Consider the following 25,405-nt stretch of genomic DNA (forward strand, 5'->3'; position numbering starts at 1 on the left):
TCTTTCTTTCAGTAATGTGAAGAAGTTAACAAACAATATGGTATTCTAGATTCTTCCAATTGAATTGCAAATATTTCACATTAATTTATGTCCTAACATTGCATGTGTAAACCAATTTAAAAAATGGATTTTAATGACTGAATTCAACAAAATATGTGACATAATACATGGAATAATTTAATAAATTAACTATAGAGATAAAGATTGGTGAATGTAAACAGTTGACATACAGCATGATATAACGCCACTTTTCTTGCACTGCAGTACACCATATAATAAAATATATGCAACAATGTGAAAAAAAATTGCTAGCGCATTTGACACTAAGGTATATGCTTGTAGGCTACATCTCAATAGATATCTGAGAGAAAGAAAAAAGATTTGCTTAGTTTCTAATTGAAAAAATGTCACTACTGTAGGCCCTGGATGGCATGCATGTCCTACCATTTACAACAAGACATTAGTATACTGGCATGGTTTTCTACAAGTTAAGGTCACTGATTTGATGACAAACAAAATGCTAGATCTAACCCTTGCTTTGATTACTATAGTTTACACCAAAAGCTTTAGCATGAAACTCTGTACCATATAATTCAACGCATTACCAGTGATCCTAGACAACAATAGCCAAATGTCTGAGAATATGTGACAGACTGGACATTGGTAATTATTTGGTCTATATCGATCTGTATCATTAAGTGAAACTCATTTACCTGGTGATAAAGGTATCGTTTCTGTTTCAGAAAGTGCACCAATTCCATTTGAGGCAACCTAAGAAATGTTTTCTATGAGCTCTGTTTCGGTCCGAGATCCATTGAATCATGTACATTCGGCTGCATAAGTTGTTCTTTGCTATTGTTGGATCTAACAACCCTGAATAATAACAGATGACACTTTATACATCCCTCAATCTTGAGTAGTGTCCAAACATCGTCACATTTAAAACCATACAGTGTATTCCAATTAACTTTTTACATAACTAAAAACAAATAATACAAATCTTCAAAAATAATGACTTCAGTTCCTAAGTTTAAACGTGGGTTTGCTTGGCAAGGCAACATTAAGAAGACTTCACTGCAAGAGGGATTCGATTACAGCCTCTGGCTTTGCAGATCTCTTCCTGTTAGGAGATAAGCACACGATCAGCATTATCACCAACACTTAGCAGTGAACTGCACCCATTTTTCGTAGAATAACCACATACACTGATAATAATATACAAGCAAACTTTAGTGCTTTGAAAGCATCAAATAGTTTTCTTGATACATATGGGTATATATTATCTTTATATGTTGAGACTGCACGGTGCCGTGGGTACCTCCTGCCGGTCTTGGGTCGACCGCTTTTGCTGCTCTTGGAAGTCCGGGGTCTTTCTAGTTTCATAAGGGACTGGCGCATACTCTCCTCCGTGTAGGCCAGGTACACATGGGACAGGTCCACCTCGAAGGGCTGGGGGGCACATGAGAGAGCATGGACAGAAGGCCAAGTCAAGTACGCAAAACGCATGTTTGGTCATCCTACATACATACACATACAACAATGAGAGTGGAAGCATTGTGTTTATGAAATGCCATATTGTATATTGTTCTCACATCTTTTTCTTTCTTGTCCGGTACTGGGGTCTGTTTCCTCATATTGTTACCAGTGTACGCCACGCATTTCTGAAAGAAAGGGAACGTAAAGAAAACTGAAACTGAAAAACTGATTTAAACCAGAACCCCAACCTCATTCTCAGTCAACCAACGGCAGGATCTATACTATATACAACAAGATCAAATTTGTGTGCGTCTAACACGTGTAATTTACCACTATGGATGTTGTCATGGAAAATGTCATGGATGATGCTCATCCATTCAATCTATCAGCAAATGTTCTAACTAGCATGGCAAGCTCTTTGCAAACATTTCATGTGTGTTTTCAGAACTCACCAGTTGCCACTCTCCTATATCTTCATTCCAGTGCACATAGTTTTCTATCATCTCCTATCATCAAAAACAGTAGGAAAAAAACATCAGCAGCAACGCAGCAAAAAAAAGTAGAATATATTCATATATACAAGATGTACATTACAAAGTCATTCGATGTATGCAATCCATGTTCAAAAAGTGGGTCAACAGCATACCCTATTACAGCAGTTTTAATAAATTAAATAGACATATTGAATCAGGAAATTAAGGGTCATTTTGGGAAGGACACAATGGACATTCACAAAACTTATATCACACAGTGAAGAACATATCTCCATGGGACCCACACTTCTCCCAGTGGCACACACAAAAACATTTTCCGGTAATCCAAATCTCAGATCGACATAGACACACTCTGACACACAAAAAACGTCTCAAGCATACCAGCCCCTAGTGACTCACATATATCCCAATGATTCGCACACACACACACACACACACACACAAACAAACACACATTTATGTCTCTGAGCTAGACACACGTACACAAAGCCTGGCATGGCCAGACGAACTCCATCTGCACTCAGTGAGACGCACACAAACGCTCACTCCCACACACACACCTGGTAGTCCTGGGGGATGAAGTTGTCTATGATGAGCATCTGGAGGCGGAGTTCGCGGCTCAGCTGCCGGATGTTCTCCAGCAGGCCTTCAATCTCCCTGTGATGCTCCTGCTGCAGGTCGGCCATCTGACACACAGGGGGACACAACGCCAGCGCTCTGAGAACCGCCAGCGCTCTGAGAACCACCTCAGCCTGGCCTCCGGTTCAGCCCTTGCTACGCTAACCCCAGTTTTGACTTTTTATTTTTTTCTATTTGAGAACTCTGTTATTCACGTTTGGAGCAGTCAATTTGAGCATTTTTGCCCCATTCACTTTCCCTATTTAATAATTACATTATAAAAAAATATTAAAAGATAAGGTATAAAAAATATAGCTACGAGTAGCAATGTGGGGGTCAAGCAGAATAGGACTCCATTAACTAATTTAGCTGGAAAGATATAATCGGTTAGGTGGCTACATCAAGACCGTCTCAGTGATTTCACCTACAATGAAAGCTATTGGCAAATGGTTATCACAATGAAAATACGTTGAAGTTGCTTTCTAAGGGCTGGAATAGACTTGCTGCTAACAACGCACCCCTAAAAGTCAAATGTCACCAAATTATTTGGGCATCATCAGGATAGGGTCATAAGACTATGAGCCAAGTTTGGTTTGGATACATGAAGGCCTTGCAGAGATATGAGCTCACTTCCTGTTTGACGTCCCCCTGAGGTCAAAGGTCACCAAATTGTTTGGGTGTCCCGAGGATAATCTCATGAGTCTATGTACCAAGTTTGGCTATGATATGTTAATAGCCAAGATGTTTCCATGAGAAATGATTTATTAGCTATATGAAGAGGTCTCACAGAATCACCAGACATTGAAAATAAGTTTGATATATACTCATGTGAAGAGAGAGGAGTTAAAACACATCTTCATTAATTAGAGCCCCCCTAGAGTTCAAAGGTCACCAAATTAATTGAGTGTCCCCATGATGATGTCATGGGTCTATGTACCACGTTTGGTTATGATATGTCAAAGGGCTGCTGAGAAATTGGCTTACTTCCTGTTTGGCACCTTCGCGTTGAATTTGATTGGCTGTCGCGACCAAACAGTTTTGAATATGAAAAATCTATTTGATGTTTTTTTTGGCCCATGATCTGACCATGATCTTTGCCAAGTTTCGAGATGATTGGACAACATTTGTGATAGGAGATGCATTTTGAAGGTTTTTGACATAAACCAAGATGGTGGAAAATCCATCATGCCGCAAAACGACGACAAAGGGTCGACAATGACAACTTTTGACCATGGCGTTCTATGGGCTGCCATAGACTCCCATGGCAGGATAATAATAATAGGAAAACATAGAATAACAACGGTTGTCTTGCAGCTTCCTTGCTTGACCCCCAAAAACGTACGTAAAGAAGGTTGTTTCGCAGCTTCGCTGCTTGATCCCCAATAAAATCTGCAATGGTTGGTCTATAAAGGTAGACGGCCACTACATTGAAATATTCCCGAGATTTTGGTAGTGGTTTTGTGAAAATACCTACAAAACTGTAGGACAAGATAATTAGGCAAAATGAATATAATAAATTAAAAGGGAAGGAGAAGAAACAAGCCACAGTAGTGTGGTTAGCTTTGCAAACACACTAATGAGTTCACTTCTTCCTGATCTGGTGTATCTTACCTCTGACTTTGCCGCCATCAGCATGGTCCAAACCTTCTTCAGCTTCTTGGTCTTCCCTTGGGCCTCCTCCTGCAAGCTGGTGTATTTCTCCTCGATGTCCAGACGCTCTTGCTGATTTGGGAAGAGGGAATAGCAGGTGGCTATGTTTAATACAGTTGTCAAGCTTCCCCAAATGGCTCCCAACCCTAAGGTTGGGAACCACTGGTTCCAACTATGATGTTACCTCAGAATCTGACTCGGTAAGAGTATGCTCTAGTGGATTATAGTGCTTTAGTTGGTAGACCGGTTTGCCATGTTACAGATATTATCAGCATCCCTTTCTGACATGTCATAGAAAGTTCAGAATTGATCAGATCTCTGATAGCCGAGTCACTTCCACACATCAGGCAGTTGTTCAGTGGCTGCCACTGATAGGTCTCATGAACTCGACAATTTTTACAATAATGACTGCATGCCAATAATGTCTCATTATTGAAACCAAACTACACCAGCATGATACTGCTGTTGTGGTGTTTTAAAATAATCAGGGCGACAGGAGGCAGGGCTTCCAAGCAAGGCAGCCATCGAAGCAGATTTTATCATGGTTCACATTGGTATCGATTTATTGTCCACAGCCAAAGAAAAATACATGTGATTGTACAATTTTGACCTTTAAGGCATGGCTATAATATCAAGGACTTTCAATTTCAATAACAACAGGGCTACCCGTTTGAAGGTGTCTTTAACTGATGACGTGCTTGTCTTAAGTACAGTTTTTTGTATTTTTATAGGTCTATATTCCTACAATTTGAAAGACTATTTCTCGCTTCAAACAGACACCAGGGCTGACATCACCACAGGCCGCTTGGAGGCGCGTCGGGCTCACTTTGGCCCAACCTCGGAGATGGTCCATAGTAAAGTCTGTAAAGGGAGACTTCAGATCCGACGTAGCAGCAGTATAGTGCCGTGGCAGGCTGGAGTGTCCAACTACCAGCCTAAAGGTTCTGGGATCGATCGGTCTTCTTAGCCTGCTAGATCAGGGGTCCCCAACCTTTTCAGCACCAAGGACCGGTTTGATTCTCCAAAAATTTCACGGACCCGCGGGGGGGGGGGGGTTATGTTGCGCAGGGGTTGCCAATTTGTTAATATTTTCATATAGTGTTGTGCATGCATTCATTTAAAATAACTAGTTCCAGTTATTTATGAACAGTGAAGGTAACAAACTCTTAAAAAAGAACGTGAGCCTGAACAAGTGAAAAATGAACAACTATGAACATAAATATATTGAACTAAACTTAAAGTAACATCTATCAAGTGTAAACATGCACAACACAAAATGTCAGTAAGGGAACTTAACGCGCGTTTGTGATGCCACAGAATAGGCTACAATTCATTTTAATCAGTGGGAGCCCTGTGCTTGTTTCCCTGCAACAAGAAGGTTCCATCTGGGGGTGATGGAAGACAGTGACACCCTTAGCGTGTTTGAAATGTCCAATCGATTGCGCAATTTTGTTTTAGTGGCAGTCATTGCCGAAAACCCGGCCTCGCATAGGTACGTGGTGGGAAATGGAAGCAACGTTTTCAGCGCTTTTACGGATATCTCGGGATACTCCGCTTTGGTTTTGATCGAAAAACCCGCCAGAGAGGTTTGCTCAAACACACTTTTAAGACCACCATCATTAGCTATTTCGATCAATTGATCTTCCTCCTGCACTGACAAGTGATTCGGGAAATTGACAAATGGGTTGCGGATCCACTCATTCGTTCGCCGTGGATCTTTGGAGGATGGGAAGTAACGTTTGAATTCATTTGAAAGTGCAACAAGGTGATCGCGCACCAGCTGCAAGAGAATGGGCCCTGCCTCAGTCTCTCCCAAAATCCCCACTAATGTTTGGAACATATCGAATACTCCCCTGTCCACTCGTCGTCCCCACAAATCAAGCTTGGCTTTAAATGCAGCAACTTTATCTGCCAGTTTAAAGATAGTCGTCATTCTCCCCTGGAGTGTCAGGTTGAGCTCATTAAGCAATCCGAATATGTCACACAGGTAAGCCAGTTTGGACACCCAGTGCTCATCACTAAAATGTGCTGCCAATGGTGACTTTTTTTCTGTAAGAAACCTCTGCAGCGGCTCTCGCAACTCAAACACTCTGGCCAATGACCTGCCCCTTGACAGCCATCTGACATCTGCGTGCAAGAGAAGCCGTTTGTGCTCTGCGTCCATTTCTTCACAGAGCTGTTCAAATAAACAAGAGTTGAGTGCGTGTGCTTTTATGTGGTTGATTATTTTAACTACATCATTTAATACCCCATTTAACTCGGGCGACATTTTTCGGCTAGCCAGCATTTCCCTGTGAATGACACAGTGTGTGGGCTCGCAGTCAGGTGCAACCTCTCTAACCCTTGCAGTGAAACCGGACAGCCATCCAGTCATGGCTGCAGCCCCATCAGTGCAAACGCCAATACAGAAAGACCAGACTAATTTTCCTGACACATAACCATCCAAAGCCCGGAATAGTTCTGCAGCTGTGGTGTTCGTTGGAAGTGACAGCACACACAACAAATCCTCCTGCACATCGTCCTCAAAACTGTACCGTACAAAAAACAGGCAGAATTGCCCTGTTTTTCACATCAGTGGACTCATCGACCTGGATTGCATACCACGGTGAACCATTCACCCTCTCCAACAACTGTGCTTCAATATCCTCCGCTATATCATCAATTCGCCTATGGACGGTGCTGGCTGAAAGAGGTACCGAGCCTATCTTTTTTGCTGCAGCCTCCCCAAGGAGTTCATTGCACATGTCTTTTGCAGCAGGCAGAATTAGCTCTTCCCCAATAGTAAAGGGCTTCTTACACTTAGCAATGCGACTAGCCACTAAGTATGAGGCTTTTAGCGCAGCCACGTTCACAGATGTGGTTGTTTTAAGCACTATTTTTTGTGATTCTTGCTCACGTTTTTTACGCTCGAAGAAGTCAAGGGGTTTGTCTTTAAGTATAGGATGCTTGGATTCTAAATGTCGAATAAGCTTTGACGGTTTCATAGCTTCATTCGACAACGTATCGCCACATGCCACACATAACGGACTTGTTGCATGTGACTCACCGGTCTCTATAAACCCATATTTTAGGTATGACTCGTCATACTTTCGTTTGAAAGACCCTTTCTTTTTCTTTGCGGTTTCTTGCTCATTATCGTCAGTGGGTCTTTTTCCCCCGCTACCCCTTCCAAAGAAACTTTCTAAACATGTCTGTTTTGAGTTGCTCATTTTCGCAGTTTAGCTAACTTAGTGTGACACTACTGTTGAACTGAACAAGTGAAGTGAGCTTAGGCTGCGCAGCCGCTGAAGCCAATACGTGTTGCATGCATGCATTTTGCATGATTTTATTTTATTTTATTTATTTATTCATTTTTTCTCATGTCGTAGCCTACAAACCTACGGCCCGGTTAGGAATGTCCCGCGGCCCGGTGGTTGGGGACCGCTGTGCTAGATCAAGATGCCTGACCCCTTATTGCCCTCAAGCTAATTTGTAATTATTGAAACCCATAAAACCGATACCTCTTTCTCCTCCAGTTCTCTGCGAAGTTGCTCAGCCCGTCTCCGGCGTTCCTCCAGTTCATTGTTGGACTCCTGCAGGAGCTTCTCCTGCTCCTCAGCCTTGGCCAGCAGATCCACGCCTCCCACAATCACCTTCTTCTCCAGGGCAGACAACTTCTCCAGCAGCAACTGGTGCTCCTGCCTACATTGGACAAATGTAGGCAGAACATCATTAAAGGGCCAGTGAACCAAAAATGTCCTATTATTTTTCCCGTCTCCGCCAACAAGATTGTGAATGTTATTCTCTGCTCCCAACTCAAGTCAATTCTTACCTTGACGTCACATCATGATAAAGGAACAGTATGCAAGGGTATGCTAATGCAGCGGTGTCCGTAGGTGTGTGGAGCCCCGTCTGTGCAGTGGTCGGTTTTGATGGCCGAGAGAGGTTTAGCTTCTCATTTAAGCTTACATTCCATATATAACATAGGTCATAATTACGCTCATACACTTACATCTTATGAAGATCTCAGTGCAAACAGCATTGTTTTTTCACTCCTAGCTTGCAACATCAAGCTGAAACTCGGGGTTCACCTAAAACACTTTAGACTCAGTTTAGACTCAATTTAGACTCAGTTTACACTCAGTTTAGACTCAAATTAAGTTTGTATTGACCGTGTTAGATGCAAGCTCAAAAATAAGCTTCACACTTGCCGTCACGCTTGTGAAAGTAGATTGATGTTTGAATCAATTCCTGCATCCATGTCCAAGTCGCTGAAGGTAAAGCCCGACGGGGGAGGCAGTTTACTCACTGAGCTTTGAGCAGGTCCTTCTCCCTCTTCTCCAGCTCGGCCCTGGCCTTGTTCCTCTCTTCCTCCTCCATGTCTAGCTTGGCCTCCAGAGCCTTTCGCTCCTCTTCGATCTTCGCCTGCATCTCCAACATCTTGTCAGGGGAGACCTTCTTCTTCCCTTCAACATGGAAAGGAATAAAATACATTTAACGAGGGTGTGTGTGGCAGGCATGATTTTTTCTGGTTAGTTGTTTTCTTTTTAGTGGAGGGGGCGGGGAAGGAGAAAAACATGGATTCAGGTCATGACAGGTTACATTGTTAGATGACATTTTAAACCATTTCTGCTGCAAGAACACTGCTGCCAAAAAAATGTGAGGGTCAGTTGCGGACGAAGTTCTACAAGAAATCTCAATATCCATTCATTAGGATTCCTTTGATCGGTATTTGTCTGGTAGTGAGCTGAGCGACAGATTACCAACTTGTTATCAAAGAATGAAAAGCTCCTCAGTAGAGGGATTTGAGATAGTCCTTGGACTTTTTGGAGGATTCTCTCCAGGACAAAGTGGATGGGAAAGGGGCAATAGCAGGACGATGGAAGACAAACAGATGCATACAAAAGGATGTGAATAGGAGAGTGTTAACATGGGTTAGACCACAGGACTCGTCTTCCCTTCTCTTGCATCGTCTGATTTGTCTGTCGCAAAAGCCAGCGGGTCGGCCAAACACTGCAGTGGGTTAGGTTAGGGGATGGTGAGCAAAGCTATTCCACAAGTGCATTCAGGAGCATTGAGGATTCTCACACCAACCTCTGTCTTCTTCAATTAAGGTGTATAGGGAGCCAGCAGTCGGCATATTTCAACCAATCAAAGGAAGGGGGAGAGAGAGCAGGGGAGAGCGAGAGAGACAGAGAGAGAGAAAGATAGTGCCACGTTACCACAAGAAAACCTTTTTATACTCTACAGGGTGAAAACACTTCACAGTCAGGGTAGATTGAGGACAAGGTAAAGGGAGCGAAGGGAGACTGTCAGCATGACAGAATGAGGATGGTCAAAGGGGCAGGTGGTAACACCTTGGATTTCTGCTGATAAACATACAAAATACGGTCCTTTAGAGACAATCCTGTCCTGTATAGTTTATTCTGAGTTGAGCTAAACAAACCCTTTTTCAAATCAGGTGCTGTACGGATTGTTATTTCATTGCATGGAAGTAAAAGTGTCATCATCAGATGATCTTCCCAACCACCCAAGTTTTTTACTAATGACTCAAATCTGATCACAAATAAAACACACCATGAAGTGAATGTTCCATCATGAATGGTTCCAAACCAGAGTTTGTAGTCAAATGTCAAATGGTTCAACGATTATCATCAAAGCCTTTTGCAGACCAACTCTTACACAACTGATACTGCAAGGAGGTCATGGCAAGTGGGATACAGCAGTCCTCCTCCAATGTTTGCACAGTGAGGGACATGAAACGAACAGAAAATTGAGACATATTGAGTACATGAGACATATTCCTTTATAATCGCGCAGGTGAATAGAAAGATGGATTACCCGCCCTATATAGCCTACTGTAGACAAACTTATACTTCACCCTTTCACCAAAATATCCAATGTATTGAGAGGATTCAATTATACTTGAGTTTAACTTTTAATTCTAGTGCAAAATAGTGCAGCAAATGGCTTTTTGCGGATAGGGTTGATTATGATGGATTGGGTTTGTTTAGGCTATCACTCTTTGTGAGTTGGAATCCAAAACTAAACTCTTGCGACACAACTGCACAACTTCATTGAAACAACCTATATGCACGTTGCTCGGATTAAGCTTGATCTTATTAAGTGCAGTGATTAATGACACATGCGAAAGATGTTCTGAATTTCGTTGATTTTTACCAAAAAAAAAATAGATAGATAAGAAAACATTTGGAGAAAAAATACAATAGAATCTCTTATTAGACAATGTTCATGTGATTTTATACATCTGTAGTGTTGTGAAATAATTATTGCACAATGATCGAGAAACCGTCAATCTGTGGTTATTCCTCAGACATCAATCATAGTTCAAAATCTATAATTGCGGCATCCCTACTTAGCGATAGCCCTTGTTGACTGATACGGGAACATGCACAGAGGTAGCCATTTGCAATGAATGAACTCTCATCCGAACCACAAAATGGTTCAGATAACATGAGTCCCAGTTATATCATGAAGCCATACCGCGTTAGTGTTGCAGGCAGTGTACCTTCAGTTGTGACAGGGGGACTGATGGGGGTCTGGGTGTATGTGGGCGAGGGGTAAAGCAGGTAGGTCAATCGGTTGGGGTTAAATGGGCTCAGAGCTTTGTAAATGGAGCTTAACATACACACACACACTCACTGGTAAGAGCCTTGTTCTCAGTGGTGGCCTGCAACACTGAGGTGAAGCAGAAAGAGCCTGAGCTACTTCCTCTGCTTCCTGCAACAAAAACATGGGAGGCACCACAGCCACCACAGAGAGAGAGAGAGAGAGAGAGAGAGAGAGAGAGAGAGAGAGAGAGAGAGAGAAAGAGAGACAGATGAGAAAGTCGCAGTCAGTAAGGTGAGACAGAGCCTGAGCTACTTCCTCTGCTTCCTGCAACAAACACATGGGAGGCACCACAGCCACCACAGAGAGAGAGAGAGAGAGAGAGAGAGAGAGAGAGAGAGAGAGAGAGAGAGAGAGAGAGAGAGAGAGAGAGAGAGAGAGAGCGAGAGAGAGAGAGAGAGAGATGAGAAAGTCGCCGGCAGTAAGGTGACTTGTGATTTGAGTCAATCAGAATTCTTGGGGTCAAGATTCAATTCCCTGTTCAAAAAGAAACTTAAAAATAAACTTACCTCCCACACATACTACTAAAAACCTCTCACACATCCTACTGAAACTACACATCTCTCACCAACTACTGAAAACCTCCCACAGACAATTCTGAATATTACTGACATACCTCTCATACATACTACTGAAAAACTCTTACACACAGTGCTGAAAACCTCCCACACACACTATTAAAAAGCCTCACTCACAATGCTGAAAACCTCTTACACACACAATACTGAAAACCTCTCAATATACTACTAAAACTCTCTTATTTACAGTATTGAAACTCTCATATACAGTATGGAAACTCTAAAATATACAGTATTGAAACTATCTTACATACACTACTAAATACATAAATAGTCAACTTTAAGAAGAGAATAAAACAAGTTAGCCAAAGCCACAAATAAAATACAAAATACAGTTGCAAAAAAAGATTGGGAACGTTCTGAATCATCTGCATTAATGGCTCCTGAAATATTCAGTTTTTTTGTAAGTGATAACAAAATATTAAAAAAAGTGTGTTTAAAAAAAAGAACACAGAACATTCAACTTTTATGTTACATTGTTAATTAGGTTCTTCAAACATTTAAAACATGGTTTGGAAAAGGTATGTGAACCACTGGGATAATGCATTTTGCTCAAGGGGGGAATTGGAGTCGGACAAGACCACATTGTGCCGTGACTTGCAGGGAGTCATCGAAGATACCCAAAAGATGGTGAAGTAACAAAGGCTCCATTGAGTTCTGTACCTGTTACGGCATCTGCCGTAGATCCTGGCGGGAGCCAGGATCACTGTGTGTTTTGTCTGTCTGTCTGTGTTTTCCTGTTGTGGGCAGAGTTAACCGAATCCAGCTTCTCCGGACTCCACCTTCTCATACTCATCCATACACATCTGTGGATCATCATATCACCAACTCCTGTTTATCAACCCTGGCTTTTCTAGCCTGCCTCCACCCGCCTAAGTACTTCCGCTCAATTTGAATTTCCCTTCAGTACTAGGTCTGGGTCTGCAGTATGTTAGTGGGTTTTCTCCGTCTAAATTTTCTGCGTCCAATCAGCGAACAGAGGGAGTGGCTGAGATCAATGATGTTAAATTCAGCTCTCGTTGACGGACATCTTCACGCACAGTGATTGGTTTGTTTACAGCCTGCGCGCAACGTGATTCCCGGCCAAAAGTTAGCGATTGGTTATGGCAGATCCAGAGTGGCACTGGGTGGATCCAATAGTTTTAAACTTCAACAGACACCCGCCTTCAAGTGAGTTAACGTTTGTCAATTGAGTAGGTCCAGACTCTCTGTACAAATGAAATTAACTACGAGAGTCTGGTAGGACCAGGCTACGGCTTCCCAACCATTCATCGCCATCAGTCTAATTTTGTATCTAGCATTCCTGTATTCCATGTCTCTTCGTTCCAACATTATGGATGTCGGGTTCTAACCCTCTGCTTCCATCAAGATCTTCCCACTTCTGCAGCACTTTCCTCCGACACCACCTTCCCGGTTTCCTCACTGACCCGGCTGGACTCCCACATCAACCAGCTTCTGCTCATTCACACTATTGCTGACGCAATAACATAGTTAACGCTGCCGTGCTCCAACTCGTCATACTTCATCAGGGGCGCCGCTGTGCTTTTATTTCCAGCCTGCCTGCATCACTGTAAGTGATAACCTGCCTTGCTGACTGCAAACTCAATCCTAAATTTCGGTGTAGGCAAGTGTAGCTAAATATTTTACAATTAATCAGTCAAAAGCAGTCAGAGCAAGATGTGGCAAATGCCACCGAACTGCCTCCGCTCTGGATCGGCACCAACAGCAGTTCCCCCCCCCCCCCCAGTCCGTTCCGGAACCCCTGGACCTCATCGCAGTGCCCCGGATCTATCATGAACTTGGCGCAGTGTTCAACAAGCAACACGCCTAACCCTTGCCACCACATCGCCCCTACGACTGCGCCATCGACCTGTTGCCGGACTCGCCACTACCCAGCAGCCGTCTGTTCAACCTCTCCCGACCTGAGCAGGAGGATATGGAGGGGGACATCCGGGACTCGCTCGCGGCAGCACTCATCCGCCCCCTCCTCCTCACCCTTAGGGGCAGGTTTCTTCTTTGTGGCCAAGAAGGACGAGACCCTTCTCCCCTGTATCGACTTCAGTGGTCTCAACAACATTACCGTCAAAAATAAATGACCCCCTTTGTCCCCCTGCAAGGCGCCACCATCTTCTCCAGACTGGAGGAGCGTACCATTAGGTTCGCATCCGTGAGGGGGACGAGTGGAAGATGGCCTTTTTTAACACCCCTGGGCCACTTCGAGTACCTCTTCATGCCGTTTGGTCTGACTAATGCCCCCCGCCGTTTTTCAAAGTCTCCTGAACGATTGTTTAGAGAATGTTCATGTGATTTTATCCGTAGCATTGTGAAACAAATGATTGCACAATAATTGTGAAACCGTCAATCTGTGGTTCTTCCTGATGTCAATCGTACATCAACATCTATAATTGCTGCATCCCTATTTAGCGATAGCCCTTGTTGACTGATACGGGGACATGCACAGAGGTAGACATTTGCAATGAATGAACTCTCATCCGAACCACAAAATGGATCAGGTAACATGAGTCCCAGTTATATCATAAAGCCATACTGCGTTAGTGTTGCAGGCAGTGTACCTTCAGTTGTGACAGGGGGATGGGGGTCTGGGTGTATGTGGGCGAGGGGTAAAGCAAGTAGGTCAATCGGTTGGGGTTAGATGGGCTCGGAGCTTTGTAAATGGAGCTTAACATACACACACACTCATTTGAAAAGCCGGCCACACACCGGCGCCGAAGCGCCCCGGTGCGCATTTCACACGCGTCAATTGCCGCCCCCAGCACCAATATGAAGTGTCGCGCTGCAGCACCGTTGTGATTATGTTTTGAAAGAAGCAGATCAACAAACATAGTCGGTATAGGCTACTATAACGTTATACCAGTTGTTTTATGACTACATGTATGCATCGTGGAATTATTTATATAGTGCATCAACAATCTCCATATGTAAAGGACCTTGTATCAAGCCGGGATGTACCAAACAGCTTAAGAAAATCGCTTTTTCAGGGGCAGCGACGCTAGGGAATGGGACAGTGACGTGAAGGATAGTGGGCCGGCGCGGCGCCAAGCGCTTGCGCGCGTCAAGCCGCTGCCGGTGTGGGCTAGTATGTCGGAAATAATGGGGGGCGTTCTTTTTGACGCGCCGGCGTGTGTTGGGCTTAAGAGCCTTGTTCTCAGTGGTCAATGACATTCAGATTTTCTCACAGTCTCTCTCAGAACAGACTGAATGTCAAACAGGTTCTACAGCGTCTCCTGGAGCACCGGCTGTTTGTCAAGGAACTGGAAGGCATGCTGCGCTGCGTAACCACCGCCAACCCCGCCTCCTGGAGTGACCACCTTCCCTGGTAAGAGTTTCCAGCGCAAGAGGCTGAGATCGCTGTCCCCTCGGTGCGGGCCCATATTCTACACGGTCAGCGCATCTGGAACAAGGCTCTGGCTGCGATGCTCCAGGCGTCCGCCCGCTCCCAGCGTCAGGCAAACCGCCACCGGACACTGGCGCCCCGGTACGTCCCCGGAGGGAAAGGTTTGGCTCCTTGCCAGGGAGCTTCCACTGAAGGTGGCATCTCGGAAGCGCTGTACATCCGATACGTAGGGCCGTTTGAGATTGAGGCTCCCTGCTTAAACCTGTCTCCACCTCCCCTCTGGCGGTGACGGCAACGGCGCCGCCGCCATACCGCATCGTTGACAACACCGCTGTCCTCCGACACCACCTTCCCGGTCTCCCCCTCCGACCAGGCTGGACTTCCACATCAACAAGCAAATAAACATTTTGACTTAACAACCCGCGTCTGTTGTCGTGCGTTTGGACTCCCCCTTTCCTTGGGCCGTAACAGTACCATTGATAACTAGATAACATAAATAACTTTTATTTCCAAAAAAAGATTAGCTGGTCTTCTAGAATAAATAAGCCCATCTAAATCATAAGGAATGATCATTAATAATATTTAAAATGATCATGTTTTTTTCACTTGGTATGAGTCAAATACACTCACACACAAACACTCGAGCATGTGAGTTTTTTTAGTATATATTAGATGTTTTCAGTAGTTTGTGTGAGAGGTTTTCAGAAGTATATGTAGGAGGTTTTCAGTGGTGTAGATTAGAGGTTTTTAGTAGTATGTGTGAGAGATACAATTAAATTAAGGCCTATACGCCCCCCCCCCCCCCCCCCCCCCCCCCCCATGAAATGTATCGGTGAACCAATATTCTATGTACACTCAAACATGTTTCCTTTCAGCATTTCACACCTTACATTTCCATATAGATAGTAAAACGGGAAAGTACCAACTGGTTAATAATCAATCGGATGACTGCAGAATCTTTATCCATTGATCTTATTAATGGAGATCTGCAGAAAAACCGCATGGAGACGTGCATGCATCTGTGCAGAAATTTGATGTCACTCTATAGGTGTTAACCCAAAAGGGGATATCTGCTAATTTCACACCATTCCAAGAAGTCATCTTCAAAAAACAACTCATCAGTATCGTCACGTACACATACACTTACTTTTTGTCTGTGCGTTAACTCTTTCATAGGTACCTTAAAAAAGGTACAATATGTTACATTTCCGCATTGAAATATCTGAAAACAACTAGACCTGTTATATATTTAGTTGGGTTTTGTACTTCAAACCTACCCAGAAATCCTTTTTAAAAGTTTTTTTTTTAAGTTTTATTCACAGTAACAGTCCGTTACATTTTGAAGCATGGCAATGGCGTCATATGGCCTTTTCCCCTAACAACCAGGGCAACAGAAATACTAATTTATTTATAGGATATATCTTCATAAAGATCTACAATGTGTTACTTCAAAGACATCAAGACAAGGCCCACAATATACTCGCCACCAAAACAGTTTGACAACAGAGCGTCATAGGTTTCCAGTAATGTTACGACATGTTCTGCAGGGAAACTGCTAAAACGGATTTCCATTTAGACAATTCCACAATTTTGATTCATACATGACCCCTGTGCCTTTCAATTTAAGGCCAAGGCCGCATGTGTGGGAGGGGCTTGTGACCGAGGGAGAGGACTCCTCCCTACCTCTTCTCCTCCTGCGGCCTTCTCCTGCCTCTCCTCCTTCTTCGTCTCCGTCGTCCAGCTCCTCGGAGCCGCTGGCCTCCGAGCCAGAGATCTCCTCCCCTGGACGGACACAATACAGTCTCTTAAAACTGATTCCATTTAAAAAAAAACAACAACAACATACAACAAAGAATTTTCCCAGGCCAGGTAAAATGAGATCAATCATTTTGGATCTAGATATTCTACGACGTTACCATATGCATCATATTTACATTTAAGAGATAATATGTACCTCTTAAATGTACATAGGACTTTAAATTTAGATACTGAGAAGACGCCGTTATCCAGCTTTTGGTATCGACTTTTACAAATACATTTTTGAGCAGTAATGACAAAAAAAAAACAGACAGAGGGTAGAGAGGCTGCAAACGTCAAAATAATCTTTAAGAGGACAACATCTTAGCGATGCAGAGATAACAACACATCGTATTAGATGACAGACGTCACAGACCCATGTTGCCAGGAGCCTATCGGTGGCCCCTGGGGGCGGTCCGGGCTTACCTTCCTCCAGCTTCTTCTTGAGGTCCTCGATCTCCTTCTGGAACTGCCGCAGCAGCGCGTCCTTGGGGTCCTCGTTGATTCGGGCCTTGTTTTTGATGTTCTTGGCCCGGTTGGCGTAGCGCAGCGTGCTGATGGTCTCGTCGTAGTTGTAGTCCGCAGGGCCGATGTTCGCACACTGGTGGCCGAGAAAAAACGGAATATTCACAAAACCGCTGTGATTCAGGGGTTTTGCATTCGTTCTCGCCATCGAAATATTGCAAACTCTTTCATTCATTAGAAATGTATGCACAATAAATCAGTTATAGTAACAACTACCCGTGAGATTTTATTGTATTTTTCGCATTTATTGTTTAAATAATTGAGTTGAGATGAAGGGTGTTTCCAGGATTGTTTATCCTCGTTTGGCCTACCATCATGGTCTTGGAGTTGCCACCAAGCGAGTCCTGCAGTAGGCGGGTGAGTTTGGAGTTCCTGTAAGGCACATGGGTGCTCTTGCCATCCACCAGAGCGGAGATGACATTCCCAAGGGTGGAGAGCGAGAGATTGATCTTCGTGGCTTCCTTCAAGCGCTGCCCCGTGGCGCCCGTTTTCCCTTGTCTCTCTGAACCCTGGGATCGGCCGGCGCATTGAAACGGTCAGATAGTCATCAGCGTGACGATAAAATAAAATGCATATAACGGTATCTGTATCTACAGGATATTCAAGTATTTCTTTATAGGTCCGACTCACGGCCAGGTCGACCAGATGGAGTTTCCCCATCCGCACGTGCTGGTTCCCGTCCACACCTTTCTCGCTGCACTCGATGGTGATGGTGAATATGGCGTGGGAACGAGAGCTGTGCTCGTTCATGTTGGTGGCGCCCACAGAACCTGCCGATTAGGGGAGAGGGAGAGGGAGATTCATCCACATTCAGTGCCGGCGGGTTCATTGGAGTTGTCCAAAAGATGATGATTTTGCTTACGGTTTTTATGGCCCAGTGTCATGATTCTGTCCATGTCATCTGCATTGTTCACTACGTATCCTGAGAGGTCTTTGATGTAGACGCCAACATCTGGCCTTTCTTTAACCTGTCGAGGGAAAAAAACGCTTATCAACATCCATTATAGGTTAGGATAATGCATGTTATACTGCGTCACACTATAGTTATTAGCCAAACAAGCAATGCAGCGTATTTTGAGGAATTTACAATCAATTAATATCAATTGTAAGGGTTTCTAGATCTTAACTTGAAATATCACTAGAATAATGACCAGGGCTTGCGTAACACTAAAGTAAAAACAAAAGATTCGCTAGGACCACAAGAAGATAAAACATAATGTACTTTAAAGGTTCCATGGCATGAAAAAATCACTTTATGAGGTTTTATAACATCAGTGTTTCCCCCAGCACTGTATGGTGAAGGTGGCCGCCTTAGCAACACTAGGGCCCCGCTTTAACTACCAATGAATTGAGAAAAGAAAAAAATATATATACATATATATTTAATTATTATTATTATTATTATTATTATTATTATCATTATTATTATTATTATTATTATTACGCATTAAAGGTCCCATGACATTCCACCAGGTGTGGTGTGATTAACCATTACAAGCCGTTCTGGAAATCTGCCAAAACCGCTTGTAACGGCTCATCTATCCGTCACACATCTAGGTGGACACGCCAACCTGTGATGTCATAAGCGGCAGATTTCCAAAACGGCTTGTAACGGCTAATCACACCACACCTGGTGGCATGTCATGGGAACTTTAACAAATTACAAAACTCTCATAGGGAAGAAAGCATTCTTCCAGCAGGTACAAAAAATATAGATAAATAATTTGTTGGTAATACTGTTTACAACAATATTCGTGCCATAAAGCTTTTTGAATGTTACATTACATTTTGTCTTTACATTACATTACATTTACATTACATTTTGTCTTTAAGAAGGTTGTCTCATATCTAGCTGTGGTGAGTCTTGAAGCTAAGAATTATAGTGTTTGGCATTGCAATTGGTTGTACTAACTTTAACCCTAGTTTCTGCAGTGTTGGTTTTTGCTGTGTTGTTGTTGATAGTAAGGTCGTTGAGTCTAGTTTCGGTCACAAGGTGTGAACAATAGGCTCGATTGACTGGGCGGAGCTAAGGCTGCCTATTTAGCAAAGTTAGGAAGCTGACAAACTCAGTTACATTACATTTTGTCTTTAAGAAGGTCGTCTTATATCTAGCTGTGATGAGTCTTGAAGCTAAGAATTATAGTGTTTGGCATTGCAATTGGTTGTACTAACTTTAACCCTAGTTTCTGCAGTGTTGGTTTTTGCTGTGTTGTTGTTGATAGTAAGGTCGTTGAGTCTAGTTTCGGTCACAAGGTGTGAACAATAGGCTTGATTGACTGGGCGGAGCTAAGGCTGCCTGAGCTACCATGTGCATTTAAAGGCCAAGTGTTAGTAGCGTCAGGACCCTGTAAACGAAGACCCGGGAAACAAAGACTAAGGGAGTCTCTCTGTGGGAGTCCCGGGAGAGAACCCGGGAAACAAAGACTAAGGGAGTCTCTCTGTGGGAGTCCCGGGAGAGAACCCGGGAAACAAAGACTAAGGGAGTCTCTCTGTGGGAGTCCCGGGAGAGAACCCGGGAAACAAAGACTAAGGGAGTCCCTCTGTGGGAGTCCCTCGAGGAAGACCTTAGAGGCCACGGTATTGTAGTTATGTGTCGTACTTCAATTATCGTTAGAATCTCTACTCATAGACGACGCCAAAATAGATCCTCTGCTCGGCGTCGTAACCCATCCAATCTACGCCATTTACCCACCCTCGCCACCACTGACCTTGAAGTGATGGGAGGACTCCGGAACTGCCAGTCAGCAGTCAGAAAGGCAGACTCTATTTCGGCCTACGCGTCCCTCAATACCCTCCATTTCCTGGCCCTGACAGAGACCTGGATCACTCCAGAGAACTCTGCCACTCCTGCTGCCCTTTCCACTGTTTACTCATTCTCACACACCCCTAGACCTTGGGGGCGAGGAGAAGGGACCGGACTCCTCATCTCTCCGATTTGGTCCTATCAGGTCCTTCCACTAGAACACTTGGCCAGATCTGCATTTGAACTCCACGCTGTCACTGTCACCCTTCCTATCAAGCTCTTCATTGTGGTAATCTACCGTCCCCCTGGTCCCCTTCGTGACTTCTATGACGAAATGGACGCCCTTTTCAGCTGCTTTCCTGAAAATGGCACACCACTCGTTATACTTGGCGACTTTAACATCCTGCCAGAGAAGTTGCACTCACCTGAATTAACCAACTTTTTTGCCACCTTTGACTTAACACTATCCCCTTCTCCTCCCACACACAGGGCGGGGAACCAGCTTGACCTGATATTCACAAGGTCCTGTGGCACCTCTGCTCTCTCTGTTACCCCACTCCCCGTGTCTGACCATCAATTTGTTGCTTTTTCTCTCCCCTTAAAGTCCTCTCCCCCCTCCTCTCTAGTCCCCACATTGTCACCACCCGCCGCAACCTCAAAACTCTCTCTCCCTCTACGTTTGCCTCAACTGTTCTGTCTTCACTACCTTCTATTGAACAATTCTCTCAACTATCCACATAGGAATCCTCTGACACTCTGCTATCCTCCCTCTCCTCCTCTTTGGACTCCCTCTGTCCCTTCCACTCCAGACCGGCGCGATCTTCACCCCCCCCTCCTTGGCTGTCTGAATCTCTGCGGACCCATAGAGCAGAGTTGCGGGCAGCTGAGAGGAAATGGAAGAGATCAGACTGTCCTAATGATCTATCTCACTATCTCTTTCTTCTCTCTGATTTCACCTCCACTGTGTCAACAGCCAAATCTGCCTTCTACCGGACCAAAATTAACTCCTCCGCCTCAAACCCCAGGAAACTGTTTTCCTTGTTATCTTCCCTCCTCAACCCTCCCTCCCCTCCTCCTCCTTCCTGCCTCACTGCTAATGACTTTGTTACCTACTTTACCCACAAAGTAAAGGACATTAGCTCCTCTTTTATCACTGCCACCATCCTCCCTCCCCCCACCCCCACCTCTGCCTTTACCCAATTCATCCCTCTCACCTCAGACGAGGTCAACAGAATTATAACATCTAACCATGCCACCACCTGCCCCCTGGACACTATCCCTTCCTCCCTCCTCCAGGCTGTGTCAAACGACATCCTGCCATTTCTCACCGCACTTATTGACTCCTCCCTCACTTCTGGCATTGTTCCAACGTCTTTCAAGACTGCCAGAATAAAGCCTCTCCTCAAAAAACCAACCCTTGATACCACTGACATTCAGAATTGCAGACCGGTATCTCTTCTTTCATTCCTCTCTAAAACATTGGAACGTGCCGTCGCTAACCAACTGTCCTCCTATCTCTCATCTAACAACCTGCTTGACCCTCACCAGTCAGGCTTCAAAAAAGCACACTCCACTGAGACGGCTCTGACACGGCTTTTCCTATCACTGCTATGCTGATGACACTCAGCTTTTTCTCTCCTTTCCCTCATCTGACAAAGCCCTGATTGCAACACGCATATCTGAATGTCTGGCAGAAGTCAGCACCTGGACAACTGGTCACTTACTGGTCACTGTTGAGAACATCACTGTATCTCCTTCTCCAACTGCCAAAAACCTTGGTGTAGTGTTGGACAATCAGTTATGCTGCACCGCAAACATCACTGTGGTGGCCCGATCCTGCAGATTTGCACTTTACAACATCCGCAGGATCCGGCCCTTTCTCACAAGGGAAGCAACTCAGCTTCTAGTCCAATCACTGGTCATCTCCCGCCTCGACTACTGCAACTCGCTCCTGGCTGGACTCCCTGCCTCTGCGATTAAACCCTTGCAGCGCATCCAGAATGCGGCAGCGCGCCTCGTGTTCAACCTACCAAAGTTCTCACATGTAACCCCCCTCTTCCGAGACCTCCACTGGCTCCCTGTAATAGCTCGCATCAGATTCAAGATGATGGTACTGGCATACAAGGCAGTCGATGGAACTGCCCCTGCCTACCTCCAAGCATTAGTAAAGCCACACACCCCAGCTCGATCCCTCTGCTCAACTACCTCAGCTGGACGCCTGGTACCGCCATCGCTAAGAGCAAGCAAAGGTCGATCAGCGAAGTCACAACTTTTCTGTTTTGGGACCTCAGTGATGGAACGAACTCCCTACCGATGTCAGGATCGCAGAGTCGCTCACCAGCTTCCGCAAAAGACTCAAAACTCACCTGTTCAGAGTTCACCTCGACTCTGCATAGAAACCAATGCACAGCCACCATTGAATGTTGTACGTCCTGGCACTTGCACATTGCACTTATTCAAGGTACTTAATTGTGTAGCATCAACAGTAGCTGCTATCGTTGCTTTACACGGGGAATGGGTTAGCCTAGCGATTGTAATACTTGCACTTGGTTCTATGAACATCTTTACTGTACCGACAGCGATATATTGTTTCACTTCTTATGACAAATGTACTTATTTTAACAAATGCATTTATTGTAAGTCGCTTTGGATAAAAGCGTCTGCTAAATGCCCTAAATGTAAATGTAAATGTAAATGAATGGAATTGAAGGTGGGCGCGGGGAAAAGTTCCCCCCTGCGTCTTCCGAATTGGAACAGACAAGGGGGGGAACGGGGAATCCACCGTTAGCGTTGACTGAAACACCTCACTGAAATCTGCAGGCCACCCACGGCAAAATACCCCCACCTTGACTAAGACATTTCCGTTATCACACCGGTGCCGAAGCGCCACAGTGCACATTTTACGCTCATTAAGTTCCGCCCCAATAGGAAGCGTTGCGCTGCAGGACCGTTGTGATTATGTTTTGAAAGCAGCAGATCAACAAACATAGACGGTATAGGCTACCTTAACGTTATACCAGTTGTTGTATGGCTACATATATGGCCCTGAAGCACATGATCCTCTGTTTGTGCTTACAATGATAGTCACATTAATTCGTAGTTACTTTATCTACTGTCAGGCACTTTGTTTACACTTACTCACTTTATTTACTGTCATTGCTCATTCTTTTTGTATTGTGGAATTATTCATCTAGTGCATCAACAATCCCCATATGTACAGGACCTTCTATCAAGCCGGGACGTACCAAACAGCTTTAAAAAAGTGTTTTAGAATATTTACAGAACACGGTCAAAGGCTGCGTGCACCACCACTGTAAACAGAGCGCATTGTACCATGGACGCAAGCTGCTCAGGACCACACCCCCTCCCTCCTCCTTGACCCGCCTCGCTCCCCCTCATTTGCATTAAAGCTACAGACACCGAAACGGCGCGTTTGGAGAAAGCTCAATGTGCGACTGGCTCGTAGTGGCTGTAATTCTGCACCACTGCTGAATTTCGGGAACGTCTTCAAATACTGTTTAAGGGGCCCACTAATACCTATATTAAAGCATCCATAAAGTAGCATGCCATGAGACCTTTAAGACAAATTCAAAAAATAAATAAATGTCAAACTTGCATTACATATTATAATACAATTATATAAATGACAATAATTATAATAATATCAATATCTCCAAAGAAGTATTTCCCCGATGTGTATCAGAGATATAGCTTTCATTACAATTTTTTTTATGTTTTATAGCTAGTATTTGCAATTGGACATATATTCACCTCAAGCCTCTGCAACTGATCCTTGCCCAGTAAGTCCCTAACCTCTTCATTGTAGATCTCCAGGTATGACACACGGACCAGAAACCTATAGAGAGGGTAGATAGGCTGTGATTTGAACGTTCAACCAGGATAGAATAAAATGGGTCAGGTTTACCTTTTTATTCATAGCTCATATAACATTACAATAACATTTTGCCATACCGGGTGTCACCCTCTGCCTTTGCGATGTGACCGAAGACATGAGCGAAGGAGTTGGGAATGATGCCCCTGAGCTCTGGCACTGCCCTTACGCCCTCCATGGTGAACGTTTTACCAGTGCCAGTCTGCCCATATGCAAAGATAGTTCCTGTAATACACAACAGGGGTCAGTATCAGTATATATGACTTCCTACAATAAGTGTTTACAAATATATATAACTAAATTCCCCACTATTATTGCCTACATTGACGTTTCATAAGTTATACAGTAACCCATCTTAGTATACCATTTGTATGACATGTATTTTAAATGTAAAGGTTAATCATAATAAAAAAAACTATATGATAACTCAAATGTCGTTATTTCCATATATGAGTTTACCATTGTAACCCTCTAAGACTGAGTCTATGATAGGTCGGGCTGTGAGATTGTAAACATCAAGCTGTTTGCTGTCTGGTCCAAACACAGTGTCGAAGGTGAAGCATTTGGGCGGTTCATGCTGAGTTTCTAGTTTGTTAACGGTGATGGTCCCTCGGATCTCGTCCACACTGACGGCCTGTTTGCTGCCCATCTGTTTCTCCTTCTGGTTGAGTGGACGACATCTCACAACAACCTTGACGTTGTCGCTTATCTCGGGTTTGTCGTGTTTATTACTCTGTAATAAAAGGTGTGATTGTATATTTCAGCGTTGACTCTCTCTTGTAAACAACAAATACGCAACAAACTAGAAGAGAAGATGGCGATATAGAGGCCCATATTTCATGGATAATGCAAGATGCTAAGTGGCCCTTTAAAACGAATTCGTTTTTTATCATATGCATCAGCCATCAGCCAAATCGTTATTGTGAATTTTGCAGTTGGGGCAAATAGTAGACAACAAAGCACTGCATGTCATCCTCCACCAGCGCACAATAATTAGTCAAATTAAGATAGCTCAATTCAACATCGTTTGCTTGGCTGCTAGGAAAGCAGACAAATGCTAAGCTGCAGAATGAGCTTATGGGATAGCACAGCGGGACAAAAACACAATCATTTACAAACGTATCTCAAGAGAAAGAGACATTTTAATAAGGGATCAGTGACCTCAATGAAGCGTTAATCAGAGGAGTGGCATCGGTCCACTTCAATAGAAGTATCTGTTAGCATCACATCAGATCGGAGGAAGGGAGGATCCCTCCGCAAACACACAATCACTCAGAGGCGGGGCCGACTTACCGGCATGTTTGAAGTGTAGACTGTAGCGTCTCACGCTGATTGTATAGGAACTGTGAAGCTCAAGCGCTTAAGGCTGTTTTTTTGTTTTTATTCTAGGTGGATTTAAATGGCAGCGCTGTGCCCATAGTATCAGTACCCTGGAAACACTGTTGTCACGACGGACTGGCTGTGCGGCTGCGCAGTGAGTGAAAAGCAGGAGAACCAATCGGCAGCGAGAACACATAACTGTATCAGATGTAAATTCATTAGTTATGTGTAAAAATAACAATCAAAATCTCTTATCAACCTGACGTTAAACAGAATAAATTATTTACATATTAAATGAAAGACTATTTTCTACCATAGCAAAGTTATAGGTATGTTACGTTTGATTTG

General features: G+C 44.1%; 1 protein-coding gene across 2 annotated transcripts; it reads right to left on the reverse strand.

Moving 5' to 3' along the window:
* Positions 1-102: 102 nt before the first annotated feature.
* Positions 103-25,172, reverse strand: kif3a (kinesin family member 3A). 2 transcript variants are annotated; one of them, XM_079744633.1, is made up of 18 exons: positions 25,031-25,172; positions 24,197-24,470; positions 23,818-23,962; positions 23,617-23,701; positions 17,965-18,070; positions 17,733-17,872; positions 17,414-17,611; positions 17,004-17,178; positions 16,464-16,562; positions 10,875-10,958; positions 8,527-8,683; positions 7,739-7,919; positions 4,200-4,310; positions 2,531-2,656; positions 1,929-1,982; positions 1,593-1,661; positions 1,319-1,449; positions 103-1,120 (listed from the first exon to the last, which is right to left on the reverse strand). In XM_079744633.1, exons 1-18 carry the CDS (start codon positions 25,034-25,036, stop codon positions 1,072-1,074), a joined length of 2,190 nt encoding a protein of 729 aa, XP_079600759.1. In that variant the 5' UTR covers positions 25,037-25,172; the 3' UTR covers positions 103-1,071. The 2 variants fall into 2 exon arrangements, with proteins under 2 accessions (XP_079600759.1, XP_079600758.1); XM_079744632.1 differs by lacking the exon at positions 10,875-10,958.
* Between the last annotated feature and the right edge of the window lie 233 nt (positions 25,173-25,405).

This window comes from Pollachius pollachius (assembly GCF_949987615.1).
Source record: "Pollachius pollachius genome assembly, chromosome: 10".
In the NCBI taxonomy this organism is placed as follows: domain Eukaryota; kingdom Metazoa; phylum Chordata; class Actinopteri; order Gadiformes; family Gadidae; genus Pollachius; species Pollachius pollachius.